The sequence below is a fragment of the Trichechus manatus genome, unplaced genomic scaffold (assembly GCF_000243295.1).
Source record: "Trichechus manatus latirostris isolate Lorelei unplaced genomic scaffold, TriManLat1.0 scaffold00122, whole genome shotgun sequence".
NCBI lineage: Eukaryota > Metazoa > Chordata > Mammalia > Sirenia > Trichechidae > Trichechus > Trichechus manatus.
The window spans coordinates 3,732,457-3,748,762 of record NW_004444058.1 but is presented as its reverse complement, the minus strand read 5'-3'; the positions used below and the strand labels follow the sequence as shown (position 1 = coordinate 3,748,762).

Genomic DNA, 16,306 nt, shown 5'->3' with positions numbered 1-16,306 from the left:
CAAGGCAGGGGGCCGACGGCTGCCCCCAAGTGTCCAGGAGGAAAACATGTCCCTGTTTCTTAGAGCACGTAGGTAAGTGGGTTTTGCAGCTGGACTATGGACACCCAGTGCTGTTGGCTATAAGGACTGGCGGACACATCTTGTTCTGGGACCCCTGTTGCAGGTGGCTAGGTGGCGTGGACGGAGCCACGAGTCCTCAGGCCCCTGATGTGGGTAGGTGAAGACCCTGCTTAATGGGCAGAGCAGTGTCAAATGTCACGAACCTGCCACTTCACAGCTGAGAAACAGTTGAAGTTAGACTTCAGGTATATACCCTGTCGTACTGTGGTAATGAGAGCTTACGCTGTTGAAACAGGCCCACACAAATCTCTGCAGGGAGAAAGGCACTCAAAGTCCATGGATCCTTTATGCCTGTGCCTAGGCAAAGGAGCTGTGCCTACCCTGGGTTCCTGGCTTAGGGGAGCAGATTATTTTTTCCCCAGTTTGTTAATTTGTTCCCTTTCCAAGGCAGGGAGAATGGCTCAGGGTGTGTGATGGGTCCTACTTCCAGCCCAGGGGACTCGGCAGTTGCTGAAGTGGACCTGGACATAGTGCAGAGCAGGGAGCCAGGAGGTAAATGGGAGAGAGGTTTTTCCCAAAAGGGGGGTGTTTTTGATCTGCGCGGTAGCCAGACACAAGTATGTAATCTTTTGCTGATCGAGGGCTGCTTCTCACTGGTTCTGGGTGGCCGAGTAGACTGTCTGCTGCTGGGTCTCTCCCGATGTGGAAAGTGCCTCCCGAGCGCCATTGCTTGCCTCACTGCACACCACGAGCTAATCCGACCTGAAAGGCTCCAGCTACCACTGGGTCAGGTCTGGCAACTCCTTGCTGCATTTAAATCATCTGTCCCTCTCGCTGCCACTCAGTCCAATTCCTCAACTTTGCCTTTGATGTTCAGGGCTCCTAGGTTGTCACATATAATCAGTTAGCTTGTTTTTTTGGGTCTTTGTTGTAAGAGGGACCACTGGAAGTGTCTGACTACTCCGCCATCTTGGCCCCACCAAATCAGAGTTTGTTTAACCTTTTTACTCTTGCTAGGTTTTTTAGAATTTTTTGAACACTTTTTAGTTTCGTATTTGTACGAGATTTATATAACACAATGTTTGGCAATTCAACATTTTTTACACACTCCTATGCTGTTTTAAACTTCGTTTCAGTGAGTAGCTTAATGCATCAAATCTTGTATGTTTAGGGTTACTTTAGGTTACATTATAGAAAGTGGAAAAATTTTATAGTCTATTAATTTCTTTAAATTATAAAAGTGGCATGTGCTCTTTGTAAAAACAGAAAAATTTTAAGGCAAAGGTGACAGTCACTCAGAGCTCTTCCACTCAGAAGTAAACACTCTGGTATTAACATTGGAGACGTTTTTTCTTTCTTCTTTTTTTTCCCACCGTGTGTACTCTACAGTTTGTGTTCTATATTTTTCGCTTAATACTTTCCTTGTTGCTGATGGCTAAATAATATTCTGTTGTAAACAGATAACAGCCCTACTCATCACTGCCTGTTGGTGGGATCTTAGATATATTTGGTTTTTCCTCTACTGTAAATAACATAATGAACATTTTTTTGCTTGTGTTTTTTTCTGTCTACGTTTCAAGGAGTTTTATTTAGGGGAATATCTGGGAATGAAATTGCTGGGTCAAAGCTAAAGTGCATTTTAGAAGCTTTTGATCAGTGTTAGCATTTCTCACTCTTAGCACTGTTGACATTTAGGGCCAGTGATTCCATGCTGTGGGGGCGATCTTGTGCATTTGACGACATAGAGCAGCATCTCTGGCCCCTATCCACTGGTGCTGCTGTCAGTAGCACCCTTTATCCCAGCTGTGACAACCAGAAATGTTTCCAGATAGTGCCCAGGGGCAGGGCTACCCTGGTTGAGGGCATTGACCTATACCATCAAATTACATTCTGTGGTACCCACACAAATTTATACTCCTGCTACCACTCTGGGCATGCCAGACCCTCACCCAAGTGCTTTGGTTTAAAAACTAATTTCATACTGAGATGTCTGGCTTGTCTTCATTGATTAACGAGTACAAACACTTTTCTGTAGAACATCTAGTTGTAGTTTCTCTTTTTGAACGGTCTGGTCATGTTTTATTTAGTAGCGTTTAGTAACAACTACGGGATCTGATTTTCTTGCGACTTAACTGTAATTAGTCAAGATTCTTGAAATGAGCAAATATTTACATAATGGTACGGACGTAGGCTGTTTGAGGGCATCCCCCTACCTCCAGCAGGTCAGGGTGTAAGTGGCAGAGTGCTGGTGTGGCCCGTGGCCTCTTTGTGCTGCTGGGGACCGTGGAGGAAGGCTCAGAGCACTCGGTTACACCCCGTATGGTTGCTCTCTGCAGGATGGTGTTTGGGTCTGGCCCAGGGACCGTGGGGGACCCAGTGCTCAGCACTCGACGGAACTGCTTTTGGTAGCAGCTTGGTATCTTCACACTTGTTCTGTCTGTTGCAGGTTTCTGTCTGACAAGGACAGCCTGGAGTACAAGTATTACAAGTTGAGGTTGGCAGAAGTGCAGCGGGGAAAGCAGGCCCCAAGCGGTGATGGCCAGCAGCCGGGCTCGGCAGAGTGTGCTGTCAGGGCCATGCTGTACGCCAGGGCTGTGCAGAGCCTCAAGAGGCGACTCCTCCCAGGGCGGCGGCGACGGGGCCTCCTCCGTGCCCACGGGTTCCGGGGCTGGAAGGCAAGGAGTGCAACAACAGGCACCCAGACCCTCCTCTCATCGGGCACTAGGCTGCGGCACCAGGGCCGGGGGGCACCTGCCAAGCCGGATGGAGGCACTTCTTTGAGGGACTGCCTGCCAGGGTCGGCTGCACCCACTTCTCAGGACCTCAGCTCGGAGGCCTCAGGCCCACTGCCAAAGCCAGCAGAAGTGGACGTTCCTGAAACTTCTCAGACCATCTCTCCTTGCCCATCTGCCGACAGTGAGTGCCCCTCCTCCCCTCTTGTTCCTCTTTCTCAGGCCCTGTCCTGACCCTGATCTGTAGATTCTCCCAGAGGGTCAGCCATGCAGCCTGGAGAGGTCTGCTGGGATGGGCACGCAGAAGGGACACCCTGGCTCCCTCGTCGTGGCTCTTCCTCCCCAAGGTCCCTTGTCTCCCTCCTCAAGGCTGGCCAACCTGTGGGTTTTCCTCAGTGGTGCTGTGGTCTCCACCCAGGCCTGTCCCTGTGGGCAGAGCTTCCCTCCCAGGAGTGGGGGATGTGCGGCCCCGCCCTGCACAGCTGCTATACCAGCCACCATTGCAGTATGACAGACCACCCAGAACAGAGTCTACATGCAGTGGCAGGGGTCCTGGGCCACCAGCTTAGGTGACAAGGTGACAGGCCTGCGTACCTCACCCCCCTACCTGGGCATCTCCACAGATGTGGGTGTTCCGGACTTGGGACCAGCTTCCTGGCACACCTGCCTTGTGCTGGGCAGGGGCACGGGAGAAGCCCATGGGCCCACTTGTGACCAGGTCACAGCATAGTGTTCGTGAGGAGCTGGTCCTGATGGCGCCTTGTGTTTGCAGTTGACGCAAAAACAATGGAGACAGCGGAGAAGCTGGCACGGTTTGTTGCTCAGGTGGGACCAGAGATTGAACAATTCAGCATCGAGAACAGCGCCGACAACCCTGACCTGTGGTGTGTACTGCATAGCTGCTACAGGGTGTCCAAACAGTCCCAGAGGGATGTTTTCACAAGACCTGAGACCGTGCAGAGTTGCCTAGGGAGGAAAAGGAGGGATCACGTGTCCAGGGAGCCACATGGGGCCAGGAGGGTGGTGAAGGCTGTTCCCGTGGGGCATGTCGGTGGCGGTGACTTCGTCCTTGGCCCGGGAAGCCGGGGAACACGAGAAGGGCCGACCCCCATCACAGTGGCCGCTGTGGCAAGAGGCAGCTCAGGTTCGCTGTTGGTCTGTTAGTCCTCGACCCTAACCTGGGTTATGATGACAGGCAATTCCAGTGATGGCATCATCGGGTGGGGAGGAGAGAAGGTTATCTCCTGTTTCTCAGAGGGGGACTCTGACCCCAGGAGCTGCTTTAATCCTGTCTGGGCTGGGGTGGGGGCAGGGGCGGGGGCGTTGTGTAGGGGTTCATCATGTCATCCTGCTTCCAGCTTCTCTGATCCATGCATCTCATGTCATCCCAGGTTCCTGCACGACCAGAATAGCTCAGCTTTCAAGTTCTATCGGATGAAAGTGCTTGAACTGTGCCCTTCAATTCATTTCTCGTCATCTCCACTCACTGTCCATGCGGACTCTAGGGAGGGGCACAGGGCACGTGGGGATGAGCCCCCTCTGCGGGAGGCTGAGCTGGAGGAGGATGAGGACGAGGAGGAGGCATCTGCACTCAGAGAGGCCTCCGAGCCAGAAGGAGCTGCTGACGCATCTGGGAGCTCTGAGGGTGGTGCCCCTGCTGATGGCCTCCCAAGCGTGGCCACTGAGGATGACCCATCCAGTGCTCCTGCTCCGTCCCAGGCCTCTGCGGGAGCCTACTTTCCCCGCAAGAGGGTCAGCAGCAAGTCGCTGAAGGTTGGCATGATCCCAGCCCCTAAGAGGGTGTGTCTCATCCAGGAGCCCAAAGGTAAGAGCCAAGAGGGTTGGGGGGTGCCTGTGTGCACCTCACAGGGAGTGTCAAGGCAGTCATTTGGTTGTGGATGCCCTGGACCCCATGAAAATCTTCCTGGCCTGTTCTCCCTCCTGCTTCTGCCTGTCACCAGACCTTGGTGATCTGCTCTGGCAGCACATGATTCCCCCCGGTCTCCCAGCCCCCAGAGCAGCATGTTGGTGAGTGCCTGCGTCTGCGTGTCAGTAGCACGCAGCTTTTTAGTTGTATGTATGTTGTCGTTGTCGAGTCTATTCTGACTTACAGTGACCCCATGTGTGTAGAGTAGAATTGTGTTCCATAGGGTTTTCAAGGCTATGACCTTTAGGGAGCAGATTGCCAGTCTTTTCTTCCAAGGCACCCCTGGGTAGATTTGAACTGCTAACCTTTCAGTTAGTAGTTGAGCACTTAACCTGTGTACCACCGAGAGACTCCTTTGTGTATGTTTTTACGTAAGCAGATTGGTGAATCCGCACCGTAGCTGTGGCCTTGCTCGTGTCAAGATAAAACTTTCGTTTCCATTTGTTCTGGAGCTGATGCCTCGGGGTGCTTCTCAGTCTGCATGGCTTCCCGTGGGCCCCATGCACCATGCGTATTTCATCTCCGCCTGTGCTCCAAGCCCAGCCTCAGGGAGGGGGGCTGGCAGTGGGGGGACCACCTTTCCCACTCTGATCTTGGGGTGCTGGCGTTCTGCACCTGCCTGTGTTTGATCTGAGGTCAGGGAGCGGCCCTGCTCACTCCTGGGGTTGAGAGCACGGCAGCACAGAGGGAGTCCAGTGCAGGTCTCATGCTTTGCTGCCAGCTTTGCCCCACAGGTGGAGCCTCTCCTACCAGATGGAGCTGGTGTTCTCTTGTGGCAGAGGACCAAGGTTCTTTCTTTTTTTTTTTAATAAATTGTACTTTAGGTGAAATTTCACAGACCAAATTAGTTTCTCATTAACGATTTATACACAAATTGTTTTGTAACATTGATTGCAATCCCGGCAATGTGTCAACTCTCCCCTTATATACCCCAATTCCCTGTTTCCATCTATCCATTTTTGCTGTCTCTTCCTGCCGTTCTGTCATTGCTTTTGGGTAGGTGTTGCCATTTTGGTTTCATATTCACTAATGAACTAAGAAGCATGTTTCTCACGTGTCTTATTGTTTGTTTTATGGAATCCAAAACCCATTGCCGTCAAGTTGATTCCAACTCATAGCAGTCCTATAGGACAGAGTAGAACTGCCCCATAGAGTTTCCAAGGAACAGCTGGTGGGTTTGAATTGTAGACCTGTCTAATCTTTGGCTGAAGGGTGAACTGGGAGTGGCTTAAGTTCTGAGTTAAAAAGGGTGTCTGGCGGCCATAGTCTCCGGGGTTCTTCCAGTCTCAGACCAGTAAGTGAGGTGGTCTTTTTTTTTTTTTTGGTGAGTTGAATTTTCTATATTTTTGTCCTGCTCTGTTTGGGATCTATTGTGATCTCTCTTAGAGCGATTGGCGGTGGTAGCCGGCACCATCTAGTTCTTTTGGGCTCAGGCTGGTGGAGACTGTGGTTATTTGTGGTCCATTAGTCCTTTGGACTATTATTTTGCTTGTGTCTTTGGTTTTCTTCATTCTCTTTTGCTCCAGGTGGGATGGGACCAGTAGATGTAGCTTAGATGGCTGGTAGCAAACTTTTAAGACCCCAGACGCTACTCACCGAGGTTGGATGTAGAACATTTTATGACCTTTGTTAAGCCAATTGTCCTAGATGCCCCCTGTGACCAAGGACCAGCGTTCTTGAGGTCAGTTCACACAGGATAAAATACACCTGTTTTGAGAGGTGGAGACTGTCCCCTCTGCAGTCTTCTCCCTACTTGCCCCTGCAGACCGAACCCAGTTTCTGGCACCGTAGTTCTGCCTCTTCTAAGCTGTCACGGGACAGAGTCACAGCCAGCTGGGTATCTTCCCGGCACATGGTATGGGGCATCTGCACCACCCTTCCTGCCAAAGCGGCTCCTCATACCCCTCTCCACCTGTGGTATCTGCTGCGGGTGGCAGGGGCCAATGGATGTGGGGAGTGAGGGCTGTGATAGACTGTCCCCATCCTCCAGGCCCACATCAGTCCCTGTCCCACCCAACCAGCCGTGTCATCACAGTCCTCGTGGTGGGGAACGTTCGAACACTGCTCTCCCTCTGGGGTTGTGGTGGGAACAAAATGGACCTCCAGCTGTTGTGCCACAACTTGGTGTCCTTCACACATGTCCCAGGTGGTCACTGCTTGTCAGAACTCAGACATGTCCTTGGGGACAGGGGAATTCTGAGTCTGTTCTGGGAGCTCTAGGTTTTGTGAGTGGCTGAGGAGGTGAGTTCCAGACCTGCTGACTGGACGTTTATCAAAAAGTCACATCTTGGCTGAGAAGTATGGTTGCTGTTCACTGAAAAGTTCTACATGGACTTTAATTCTCTGCCTGGGGAGTGGTTGTACACACACTGGGCGGGCACTGTGCTGTGAATAATCCAACCATTGGAGCGGAATATATTCCTGCTGTCATGACAAACAGGCCTCCTGTCGACTCCTTTGTTATGTACTTGGGGGTTTCATGTCTAAGTAGATATTACCCAAACGAGGCATACCTCGGCTGCAGTCTTCTTAGGTCTTATCGACTATTGGAACATGGTTAGGGGGGCGGAGGGGTGGACGTGCAGGTCAAAGGCACCTTCTGTCGGGCTACGAGCCTGAAGTTTCTTTCTGAATAGTTTGAGGATGGTGTGTATGTGTGTATGTATGCTTTTATCTTCCAGTTCACGAGCCAGTTCGAATTGCCTACGACAGGCCCCGGGGTCGTCCTGTGTCCAAAAAGAAGGTGAGATTGCCCTCTCTGTGAGTCCTCGCGAGCAGTGCAGTCGGCTCTGGTGGGGTTCACGGACACTGTCGCTTCGTGTTTCCACTGAAGTGTGAGCACACAGAATGCAGCAGGCCATCTCCCCTCCCCGAGGAGCACAGATGGTTGGGGCTGGTGTGCAGCAGGCTGAGATGACGAGGTCTGGACTTTGCTGCCAGGATGGTCAGTGTAGTAGGCTGTCGCGGTAATGGGAGTCATGCGGGGAGGGCATGTGTTGTGCTGGTTCACTGTGTGCTCGGCACCTCCCACGCCCCCGGGCAGCAGGAGCAGGGATAAGGCACGGCTCTCTCATACTGCCTGCGCACTAGCAGAGACAGATGATGGGAAGATTCTGTCATGGTGGCATGATGCAGAGTCGGGGTCTCTCTGAGAAGGTGACCTTGAGCAGGGGGCTGCTGGAGCTGAGGGAGGGGCCGTGTGGGGTGCGGGTATTGAGAGGTCAGGATTGTGGCCTCTCCTAGGGGCTTCCGGGGCCCATGGCACGGATGGGATAGAAAAGAAGAATGCTCAGTCTGGGCCCTGGCATCTCCCCCCGACACCCCACACCTCCTGGCTCTGGTCATGCCTTTTTTCTGACTCTGGGAAACCACACAACACTGCTCTTAGACACAAGTGGCTGGGCTGGCCCATGCCCCTTGCTGTGCATTTTCCTGAACGCGTGACACTGCTGCCTGGCCCCCCTTCACTGTCAGAGGCTCCTGTTCTGAGCCCAGGATGTTGATGTCTTCTAGAGGCCACAGAGGCCCCATCTACTTCTTCCACTCGCAAGGCCGCCCTTTCCTGATTCTGGGGGGTGGAGGGGCAGGGGGTCCCTGGGGCCGCAGCTCTGCCCTCCCCATCTCCACTCTCAAGCTGCTGCCTGTCCCCTCCTGTTAGGCCTGCAGCATGGCTGCAGGGTCCCCATGACCTCCCTGCAGAGCAGCCTGCTCAGACCTGCCGGAGACAACATCATGGGGAAGGGGTGCCACCCTGCTCTCTCTGCCGCCATCAGTAACTGATGTGTGCAGACGTGTGTGTGTATATGCTCACACGTGTACTCATGCACACACGTGCATGTATATATGCACATGGTGCTTCACATCCCCCGCTCCCCCACAAGGTTCTCACTTCCTATCAGTGAGCTCTGCACCTCCATGTGTTTTTTCCACTTCAAAGGCAAGCACGGAGGCTGGAGAGGCCCAGGGACCTACCAGCAGCAGTGGGTCCAGTGCTGCCTCTGCAGAGCCCCTGGTTGGCCCCCCTGCCTTGCCCCCTGATGCTCCTCTGGCCCCTTGGCTCTGGCTCTTTGTGGTATAGCCGAGCTGGTGTGTGAGCGCCCAGATGGGGCACACGTAGGGACTTGTCCTTTGGCTGAGGCACGTCTTGAGGCATAATGGGGGAGGTCACGGATTGGTGAGGGCCAGTGTGCCCAGATGGGGCTCTGCGCAAAGGGGTGGCAGCCAGGTTACGCTCCCTCAGACTCCGTCCTGCTGGAACTCCGGTTCCGGTGGGGTGCTGCTTGGTGTCCATTGGTTCCCCCTTATGTGCACTCCCTGAGCATTGGCAGCCGGCTGCCCAGGGCAGGCCCTTCCCCAGACCCTATCTACTCCAGAGGCCCTTCGGCCTCTCCTCCTCACACAGGGTTGTCCCAGCTCAGTGAGGACCTACCCTTGGCTGGATGTGGGGTCCCCAGAGTCCGCGTAAAGCTAGTCCCTACCCTCAGGGTGCTCCCAGATTGGAAAGGACAGACAGGCCACTCTGGTTTACTGCATGGTGCCTGCTTCCAGGTTAAGGGTGCTGCCGGAGGTCCACAGGGCACACAGGAGTTAATCAGCATTGGCGCAGCCCGCGGAGGCTGGGGCTGTTCTCCAGGTGCCGAATGAAAGAGCAGCAAGGGGGCACTTGTCCTCTCCTGCTTTCATACCCGACTCTCCTGTCACTCACCTCCCACTTAGCTTTAGGTTCCCAGGCCATCCCCACGTAACCCCCCTGCCCCTGCCCTCCAGCCCTGCACTCTGGGCTCCCACACCTGGGGTTTACCCACACTTGTCATTAGGCGCACCCACTCCAATCAGCTCTCGGGTCTGCTTGCTGACGCCGAGGCTCTGGGACCCCCTGCCCCCAGGCATCTTCCTCACAGTCTTGGCACTGCTTCCGGTGTGGTCACCGTGGGCCTGAGAGGCTGCACTGAGAGCTGGGCAGTTTCTGTCACCCTGTTGGGGCCTCAGGCCAGTGACCCCTCCACCTAGACTCTGGCAGCTCAGCTCCAGAAGCCCCCGCACTGGGGACATTAGGGCCCCAGGACGTCGGCTCTGCATTCCTCTGTATACACCATGATGTTCTGCGTCAGCACGTGTCACACTCAGGGTGAACAGTGTGTGAGTCGGTGGGGGCCAAGTCTAGGGGCGCGGCTCAGTGTTGAGTGCTGTCACTGAGAAGGGATCCGAGGGCTGTAGGTGCCAGCCTGCTCAGGCGGCTTGCTGTGGCCTTGCCTTTTGGGAGTTTTCAGACCTGAGCCCCTTGGCTTAGAGACGTTTCTCAGGAAGAAGTGAGGCTCACTCACTCCCTGTGCTAAGTCCACATGCCGTTTTTGTCTAGAAGCCCAAGGACTTGGAATTTGCCGAGCAGAAGCTGACAGAGAAGAATGTGGGCTTCCAGATGCTCCAGAAGATGGGCTGGAAGGAGGGCCACGGCCTGGGCTCCTGTGGGAGTGGCATCCGGGAGCCGGTCACCGTGTATGTACTGGGCGCCTGTGTTGCTCGGGGCTGTGGTGAATGGTGCTGTGCTTGAGGGTGGGCTGCGGTGGGAAGCGCTGTGCCCAGGGAGGGGTCTGTGGTGGCTGGCAGGCAGCACCATGCCAGAGGAGGGGGCTATGGTGGGCTGGTCCATCAGTCCTTTGACCCAAGCCAAGATTCTGGTCCCTCTTGTGCTGAAGACAGGCTTAAAGCCACCATACTACTAATTTTAACAAGAGAGGCCCAGACATGAGGCTGACTGTCCAACATGCACAAGTCCTTTCTGTGCCTGTGCCTACTGTGTAACCAACTTCTTGGTTCTGTCATGTCTGCTTATGAGAGCTGAGTGGTATTTCCAGATAGTTAAGGCCTGGGGCCTCTCCCATTTTCCAGGAGCCCATCACAGGCAGCTGTGATGGAGAGCCCCGCCCAAGGCTGCCCCGCTCACACCCATAGACTTTACCTAAACAACTCAGTCTGCTAGTTTGGTACACTGCTGAGTGACCCAGGGACTTGGGGTGGCACTCAGGTCAGCACCTTTTTAGAGAGGAGTGCCTTGTGCTGACTGCCCAGGCCTGTCCAGCACTTGGTGCCCAGCTCTGCTCTGGGGCACAACTTACTCTCCACTTGTTCCCGCAGGGGTACTGCCTCAGAAGGGGAGGGGCTGGGGGCTGACCAGGAGCACAAAGAAGACACGTTTGATGTCTTCCGCCAAAGGATGATGCAGATGTACAGACACAAGCGGGCAAACAAGTAGGTATGTGCACATGCAGATGCTGTGACAGCTGTGAGCCAGCCTGGGGCGCAGCTGTTTCTCCCAGAAAAGTCGATGCTCCCTCCCCCAGACATACACACGCAAACACCAGAACCCAGGAGTTCTGGAAGGGAAGTAGGAGTTTTTGGATGCAGGAGTCTGCAACTTGCTGCCTCCTAGGACTGGCTGAAGGAATGAGCTGAGTGCATCTGTGTGTGGCCTTCCCACCCGGAATCTGGGTCAGTGGTGTGCACTGGAACTGTGCTCATGGAACAGGCTGCCTGTGGCTTCTCAGTTGCTTAAGTTGTCTCTTACAGATGAGGGCCGCCAACAGGAAACATGTTGTTCCCCAGTCGGGAGTGGACTTGCTGTCCCAGGAGGTGGTGGACAGGCAGTGCTGTGGGGGTGGCGGCTGTCCGAGTCCCTTTCTAGGGTCCTTAGGTTCTTCTCCTTCTGAAGGGGGTCAGCCTCATCAATATCCTCATCTCTTCAACTCTTTTAACTCCTCTCTCGCCACCCCTAATTTTCAACTCAGTTTTGAACAAAATTGTTCTCTTTTTGAGTGGTTCAAAAATAATGAGAGATGGAAGCCTGAAGCAGTTTCTCTAATCCTTGTTCTGACCCGGAGCCCGGCTCTTGCTGAGGACCGGCCAGGGAGCGCCAGGGTCTGGCACGAAGGTGGCTGGCTTAGCTTTTCTTGAAGAAAACAGAATACGCCATTTCAGATATGCTGTTGATTGTTTCATTTCCTCTAAGTGATTTTAGCAGCAGGCACTGCAGATCTTCCTTAGTTCCCTCTTCAGAAGCCGTGCTGTCCTCCAGCCCCTGTGACAGGTTTTCCAGCCCAAGGGACCAGCTCTGCAGAAGGGCTCTTGTCTGCAGGCAGGATGTAGAAGCAATTCCAGATCCTGGGTTCTGACTGTTCTCCAGAGTGTAGGTGAGGTGCGAACTGCCAAGCTTCAGAAGCTCGTGGAGCAGGTGGAGAGACTTGATGTTATTTAGGAACCTGGTATGGGTAATGCACCTGAGAGGCAGACAGAGTCTCAGTCTAGCAGTGTGGCTGCCTTCAGTGGGGGAATCGCCAGCAGCTCGACGCCACATGTCTGCATGTCTCCTCAGAATCCACAGAGAAGCCACAGCGGGGTCTCCTACAGAGGGGCTGGGGCAGGCCCTCAGGACTCCCAGCTTCTGCCCACTTGGCTTTGTCAGTGAAGAGACTGGAGCCAGGGTGGAGGGAGTGGGGCTGCAGCTGGTTGTCATTTCAAGAGTCTGATCCACCTTCAGTCTCCCTGGCGTTGCTTGCTGTGAGTAGGTGTGGATCCTTCCTCATAGTGTCTGTTGATGTTTTAAATAAGTGTGAAAATCTGGGCTCCCACTGAGACAACGAGGCTGGAGCAGTGAGTTTCCGCCTGAGTCCAAGGACAGAGAGGGTTGAAGAACCCTGTGTTTCTGAAGCTGCCGTCCCCACATTCTGGCTTAATTGCTGTGTGAGGCCACACCCAGCCCCCATGCTGTCTGAGGCCACATCCTGCCCCCATGCTGCTTTTCTTTGGGTCAGGTGTAGCCACTGAGTAGAGGGATCCCTGTGGCTGTCGACTTCTGGAGGCTTCTGCGGCTTCAGCAGCCATTGTCTGACTTTGACCATGGAAAAGTTAGGGTGTTGACCGTGAGGGTGAGCCACGGTCCACAGAGTCGGCCAAACGAACAGGCTGTGGGGGTGGGAGGTACAGGGTCTGTCCACTGCACTCGCTTTCCCAGCCCTCTTGGCACATTTCCTACTGGCCTGGTGGTGGCAAATCTGGACCTTGGTATCTTTTTTGAAGGTGCCTGACCCCTCCCTACCTCCCTGGAGCCCAGCACCAAGGGAGTGGCTCTGTGGTTTGCTGTTCCCTCTGCCTTCTAGTTCACTTTCTGAGCACGTTCATTTTTTTGTGCTTTAAGTGAAAGTTTACAGTTCACGTCAGTTTCTCATATAAAAATTTAAACACACATTGCTGTGTGACTATAGATGCTCTCTCTATAATGTGACAGCGCACTCCTCGTTTCCATCCCGGATTTCCGGTGTCCATTCGACAATCTCTTGTCCCTTTTTGCCTTCTTGTCTCTCCTCCGGACAGGAGCTGGTTGAATGGACATGGGAATCTCTCCTGCTCCATTTAGTCTCATGTATCTACTTAAGCTAAGAAGCACTCTCTTCACGAGTATAATTTTATGTTTCATAGTCCAGTCTAATCTTTGAAGAGTTGGCTTTGGAAAGTTTCAGTTCTGGTCTAACGGAGAGTCTGGGGCTATGTTTTCCGGGGTCCCTCCAGTCTCCTCAGACCATTAAGTCTGGTCTTTTTACTAGAATTTGAGTTCTGCACCCCACTTTTCTCTTGCTCCATCAGGGACTCTGTTGTGTTCCCTGTCAAAGTGGTCATTGGTGGTAGCCAGGCAGCATCTAGTTCTTCTGGTCTCAGGCTGATGGAGTCTCTGGTTTATGTGGCCCTTTCTGTCTCTTGGGCTAATGTTTTCCTTCTGTCTTTGGTGTTCTTCATTCTCCTTTGCTCCAGGGAGGCTGAGACCAGTTATGTCCGAGCCCATTCATTTTTGACACTATACGCTTTTCTCCGTAAATGAAATAGGTATAGATTTCCCGAGGGTGGGTGCTCTCTGACTCAGCCAACTTATTCTCCTGGTTTGTGCTGAGAACCTTGCACTCGACAAAGGGAAGCACGTGGAATGCCCCCACAGATACAAGAATGCTGGGCTGAGAGATGGAGTGACGTTTTCTGGCGACCACTGTCAGCCTTGGCGCTGTGACCCTCGGGTTCCTCTCACACCCTCGGTGCACCCATGCAGACATGTAGGCACCCAAGCAAGCACAGCGAGTGTGTGTGCAGCACTGTCAGGGTCACATGTCTTCTCTGATTCCAGGTCTCCCGAGGAGATGCCGGGCATCGGGAAGTTCTGGCCGGCCGCTTGGTGCTGGCGCTGTTCGTCTCTGTCGCTTGGATCCCTGGGGGTTTCAACATGTTTGGTCCTTGGTAAACCTAGACAATGTGGTGTTGCAAAGGGACATTGTAGTTGTGAATGTTGTTCATCTCGTAGCAGTTGCAATAAACGTAGAGGAAACCGAGCTCTGTGGTCTCTGTGGACACATCCTTAATGTCAGACCAGCAGGACTTGGGGAGGACCTCTCATGTCCAGGGACACCCCAGCTGTGGACCTCTCCCTCTTGGTCTCTTAAGTCACCAATGAAGACCTGATGTTGGGGGATGGTCCCACCAAGCACAGTGGTGGGGGTGTGAGCACAGAAAACGGCTGAGAGGTGGGGAGGCCTGCTCCCACTGCCCCTAACACCCCACCCCCTACAGGGCCTCACCCACTCTGGAGGCCCTGTGACATACTCTGCTGCCCGCTGCCCCCTACCCCCTGACTGAGGAGCCTGGGCTCTCAAGGATCTGTAAAGCCCCTATTGCCATAGTGCCACCCACAGTCGCCCTGGGACTCCGGGTACAGAGTCGGGTGGGGGGGGCTTTCAGGCCCTGCAGGGTGATTTGGTGCAGTGTGTGGCCATGTTTAGGTCACTTGATGCTGCATCAGAATTAGGATACCATGCAGTGGCACTTCGGGAGCTGCTGCAGAGCCCCTGGCCTCCTCTTTGTCCGGTTCCTGACGCTGTGACCTTGATTGGAAGCCCTTCTTGGTCAGGTGGGGGCTGGGCTTGGGGGCTGTAGGATGCAGTATTCCAGATGGCTGTGCAGGTGAGACGCAGACAGGTATACACTCAGCCGTGTTCCCCTCAGGGCCGCTCCCTAAAAAAGTCACCCCAACCCACAGCACCTCTCAGGAGTTGAGGCATCAGTTTGGGAGTGTGTTCGCCATCCACCACCCTGCCTTTATCACTGCCTGAGGCTGGCCAAGGTCACCTAGGAGGGGAAGCCAAGTGTGCCCCTAATGGCCTGGGAGGCACCTTCCTGCCCATCTTCCCAGCCCTGCGCCTCCTGTGTCCCCTCCTTGCATGGCCTTCCTAGGCCTAGCTATCCCCTGGGGCTCCACAGGGACACCAGCCCTGCTGTGTAGGAGGCAAGGGGTGGTCGGAGGTGCCCCAGACACTCACGCCACCTGTGGTTTCAGAACAGGCCTCCACTATGTGTGTGTACTCCCACGCCTGTCTGCTTTTATATGTACATACGTGCACACGTGCATACATGTACACACGCACCTACACGTATGTGTGCCCATGTGTTCTCATACATACACACACATATAACACATGAATACATTTTCTTTGTGGAAGAATCCAACAGAAATTGTTTTGGTTATCTAGTGCTGCTATAACGGAAGTATCACAAGTGAATGGCTTTAGCAAAGAAATTTATTTTCTCATAGTTCAGTAGGCTTGAAGTCCAAATTCAGGGCATCTGCTCTAGAGGAAGGCTTTCTCTCTCTGTTGGCTCTGGAGGAAAGGCCCCATCAATCTTCCCTTGTACTAGGCGCTTCTCCGTGCAGGAACCCTGGGTCCAAAGGACACTCTGCTCCCAGCGCTGCTTTCTTGATGGTATGAGGTCCCACTGTCTATATCTGCTCGCTTCTTTCTTTTATATCTAAAAAGAGATTGGCTTAAGACACTGTAATCTTGTAGAACTCATCAGTATAACTGCTGGTAATCTGTCTCATTAACATCGCACAGTGATAGGATTTACAGCACTCAGGGAAATCACATCAGATGACAGTATGGTAGACAATCCTACAATACTGGGAATCATTACCCAGCCAATTTGACAGATATTTTTGGGGGACACAATCCACGACAGAAACCAAAACCCAGATACTTGCAAGACAGAGCACCTAGGCCCCTCCTCCCTGCCCCCCACATCCTAAAACGTAGAATGAAGCATCCTCACCATGCACTTGGTTCAGGGGCTCGATTCCTCACCCAGCAGTGAAATAACATTTAAGTAAGTAAGAGTAGGTGAAAATCAAAAGGTGCGGAGATTATCTTGGCCACCAGATCTCAGTCTCCTTCATGAAGAGAGCCACTTGGTTTTTTTGAAGATAAAAGATGTTTTTTTATAATTTGTATTTTTTTTATTATGTATGAGGTTAAACTTCATTTACATATGTTAAAGTACAATTAAATATTTCTTTTCTGTGAATTGTATACAGGTTTTGTTCATTTTTTTAGGTGTTTGGTCTTTTTTGTTTATTTATTTATTTTATTGTACTTCAGGTGAAGGCTTACAGAACAAATAGTTTCTCATGAAACAGAAGTACACGTGTTGTTTTATGACATTGGTTAACAACCCCACAACATATCAACCCTCTTAACTTCTCAACCATTTTTTTTTTTTT

At 53.0% G+C, this 16,306-nt stretch overlaps 1 protein-coding gene and 1 long non-coding RNA gene across 6 annotated transcripts in view; one reads left to right on the top strand and one right to left on the bottom strand.

Moving 5' to 3' along the window:
* SUGP2 (SURP and G-patch domain containing 2) overlaps window positions 1–14,132 on the top strand; it is a 32,388-nt gene extending 18,256 nt beyond the window's left edge. For 2 of the 4 annotated variants that reach the window (XM_023738731.1, XM_023738730.1), the window contains exons 5-11: window positions 2,507–2,976; window positions 3,565–3,676; window positions 4,184–4,617; window positions 7,401–7,462; window positions 10,079–10,215; window positions 10,855–10,968; window positions 13,886–14,132. In XM_023738731.1, the coding sequence (XP_023594499.1) occupies window positions 2,507–2,976; window positions 3,565–3,676; window positions 4,184–4,617; window positions 7,401–7,462; window positions 10,079–10,215; window positions 10,855–10,968; window positions 13,886–14,117 (1,561 nt within the window). In that variant the 3' untranslated portion in view covers window positions 14,118–14,132. Of the gene's footprint in view, window positions 1–2,506; window positions 2,977–3,564; window positions 3,677–4,183; window positions 4,618–7,400; window positions 7,463–10,078; window positions 10,216–10,854; window positions 10,973–13,885 lie in introns of all 4 variants that reach the window. The other 2 variants (XM_023738732.1, XM_012557891.2) reach the window with 1 other exon arrangement.
* A 1,395-nt stretch (window positions 14,133–15,527) lies between these two features.
* The window catches only part of LOC111822041 (uncharacterized), a 23,493-nt gene continuing 22,714 nt past the window's right edge, over window positions 15,528–16,306 (bottom strand). The window contains exon 3 of one of the 2 annotated variants that reach the window (XR_002825326.1): window positions 15,528–15,558. This is a non-coding gene — a long non-coding RNA (uncharacterized LOC111822041). The remainder of the gene's footprint in view (window positions 15,559–16,306) is intronic. The other variant, XR_002825327.1, reaches the window with a different exon arrangement.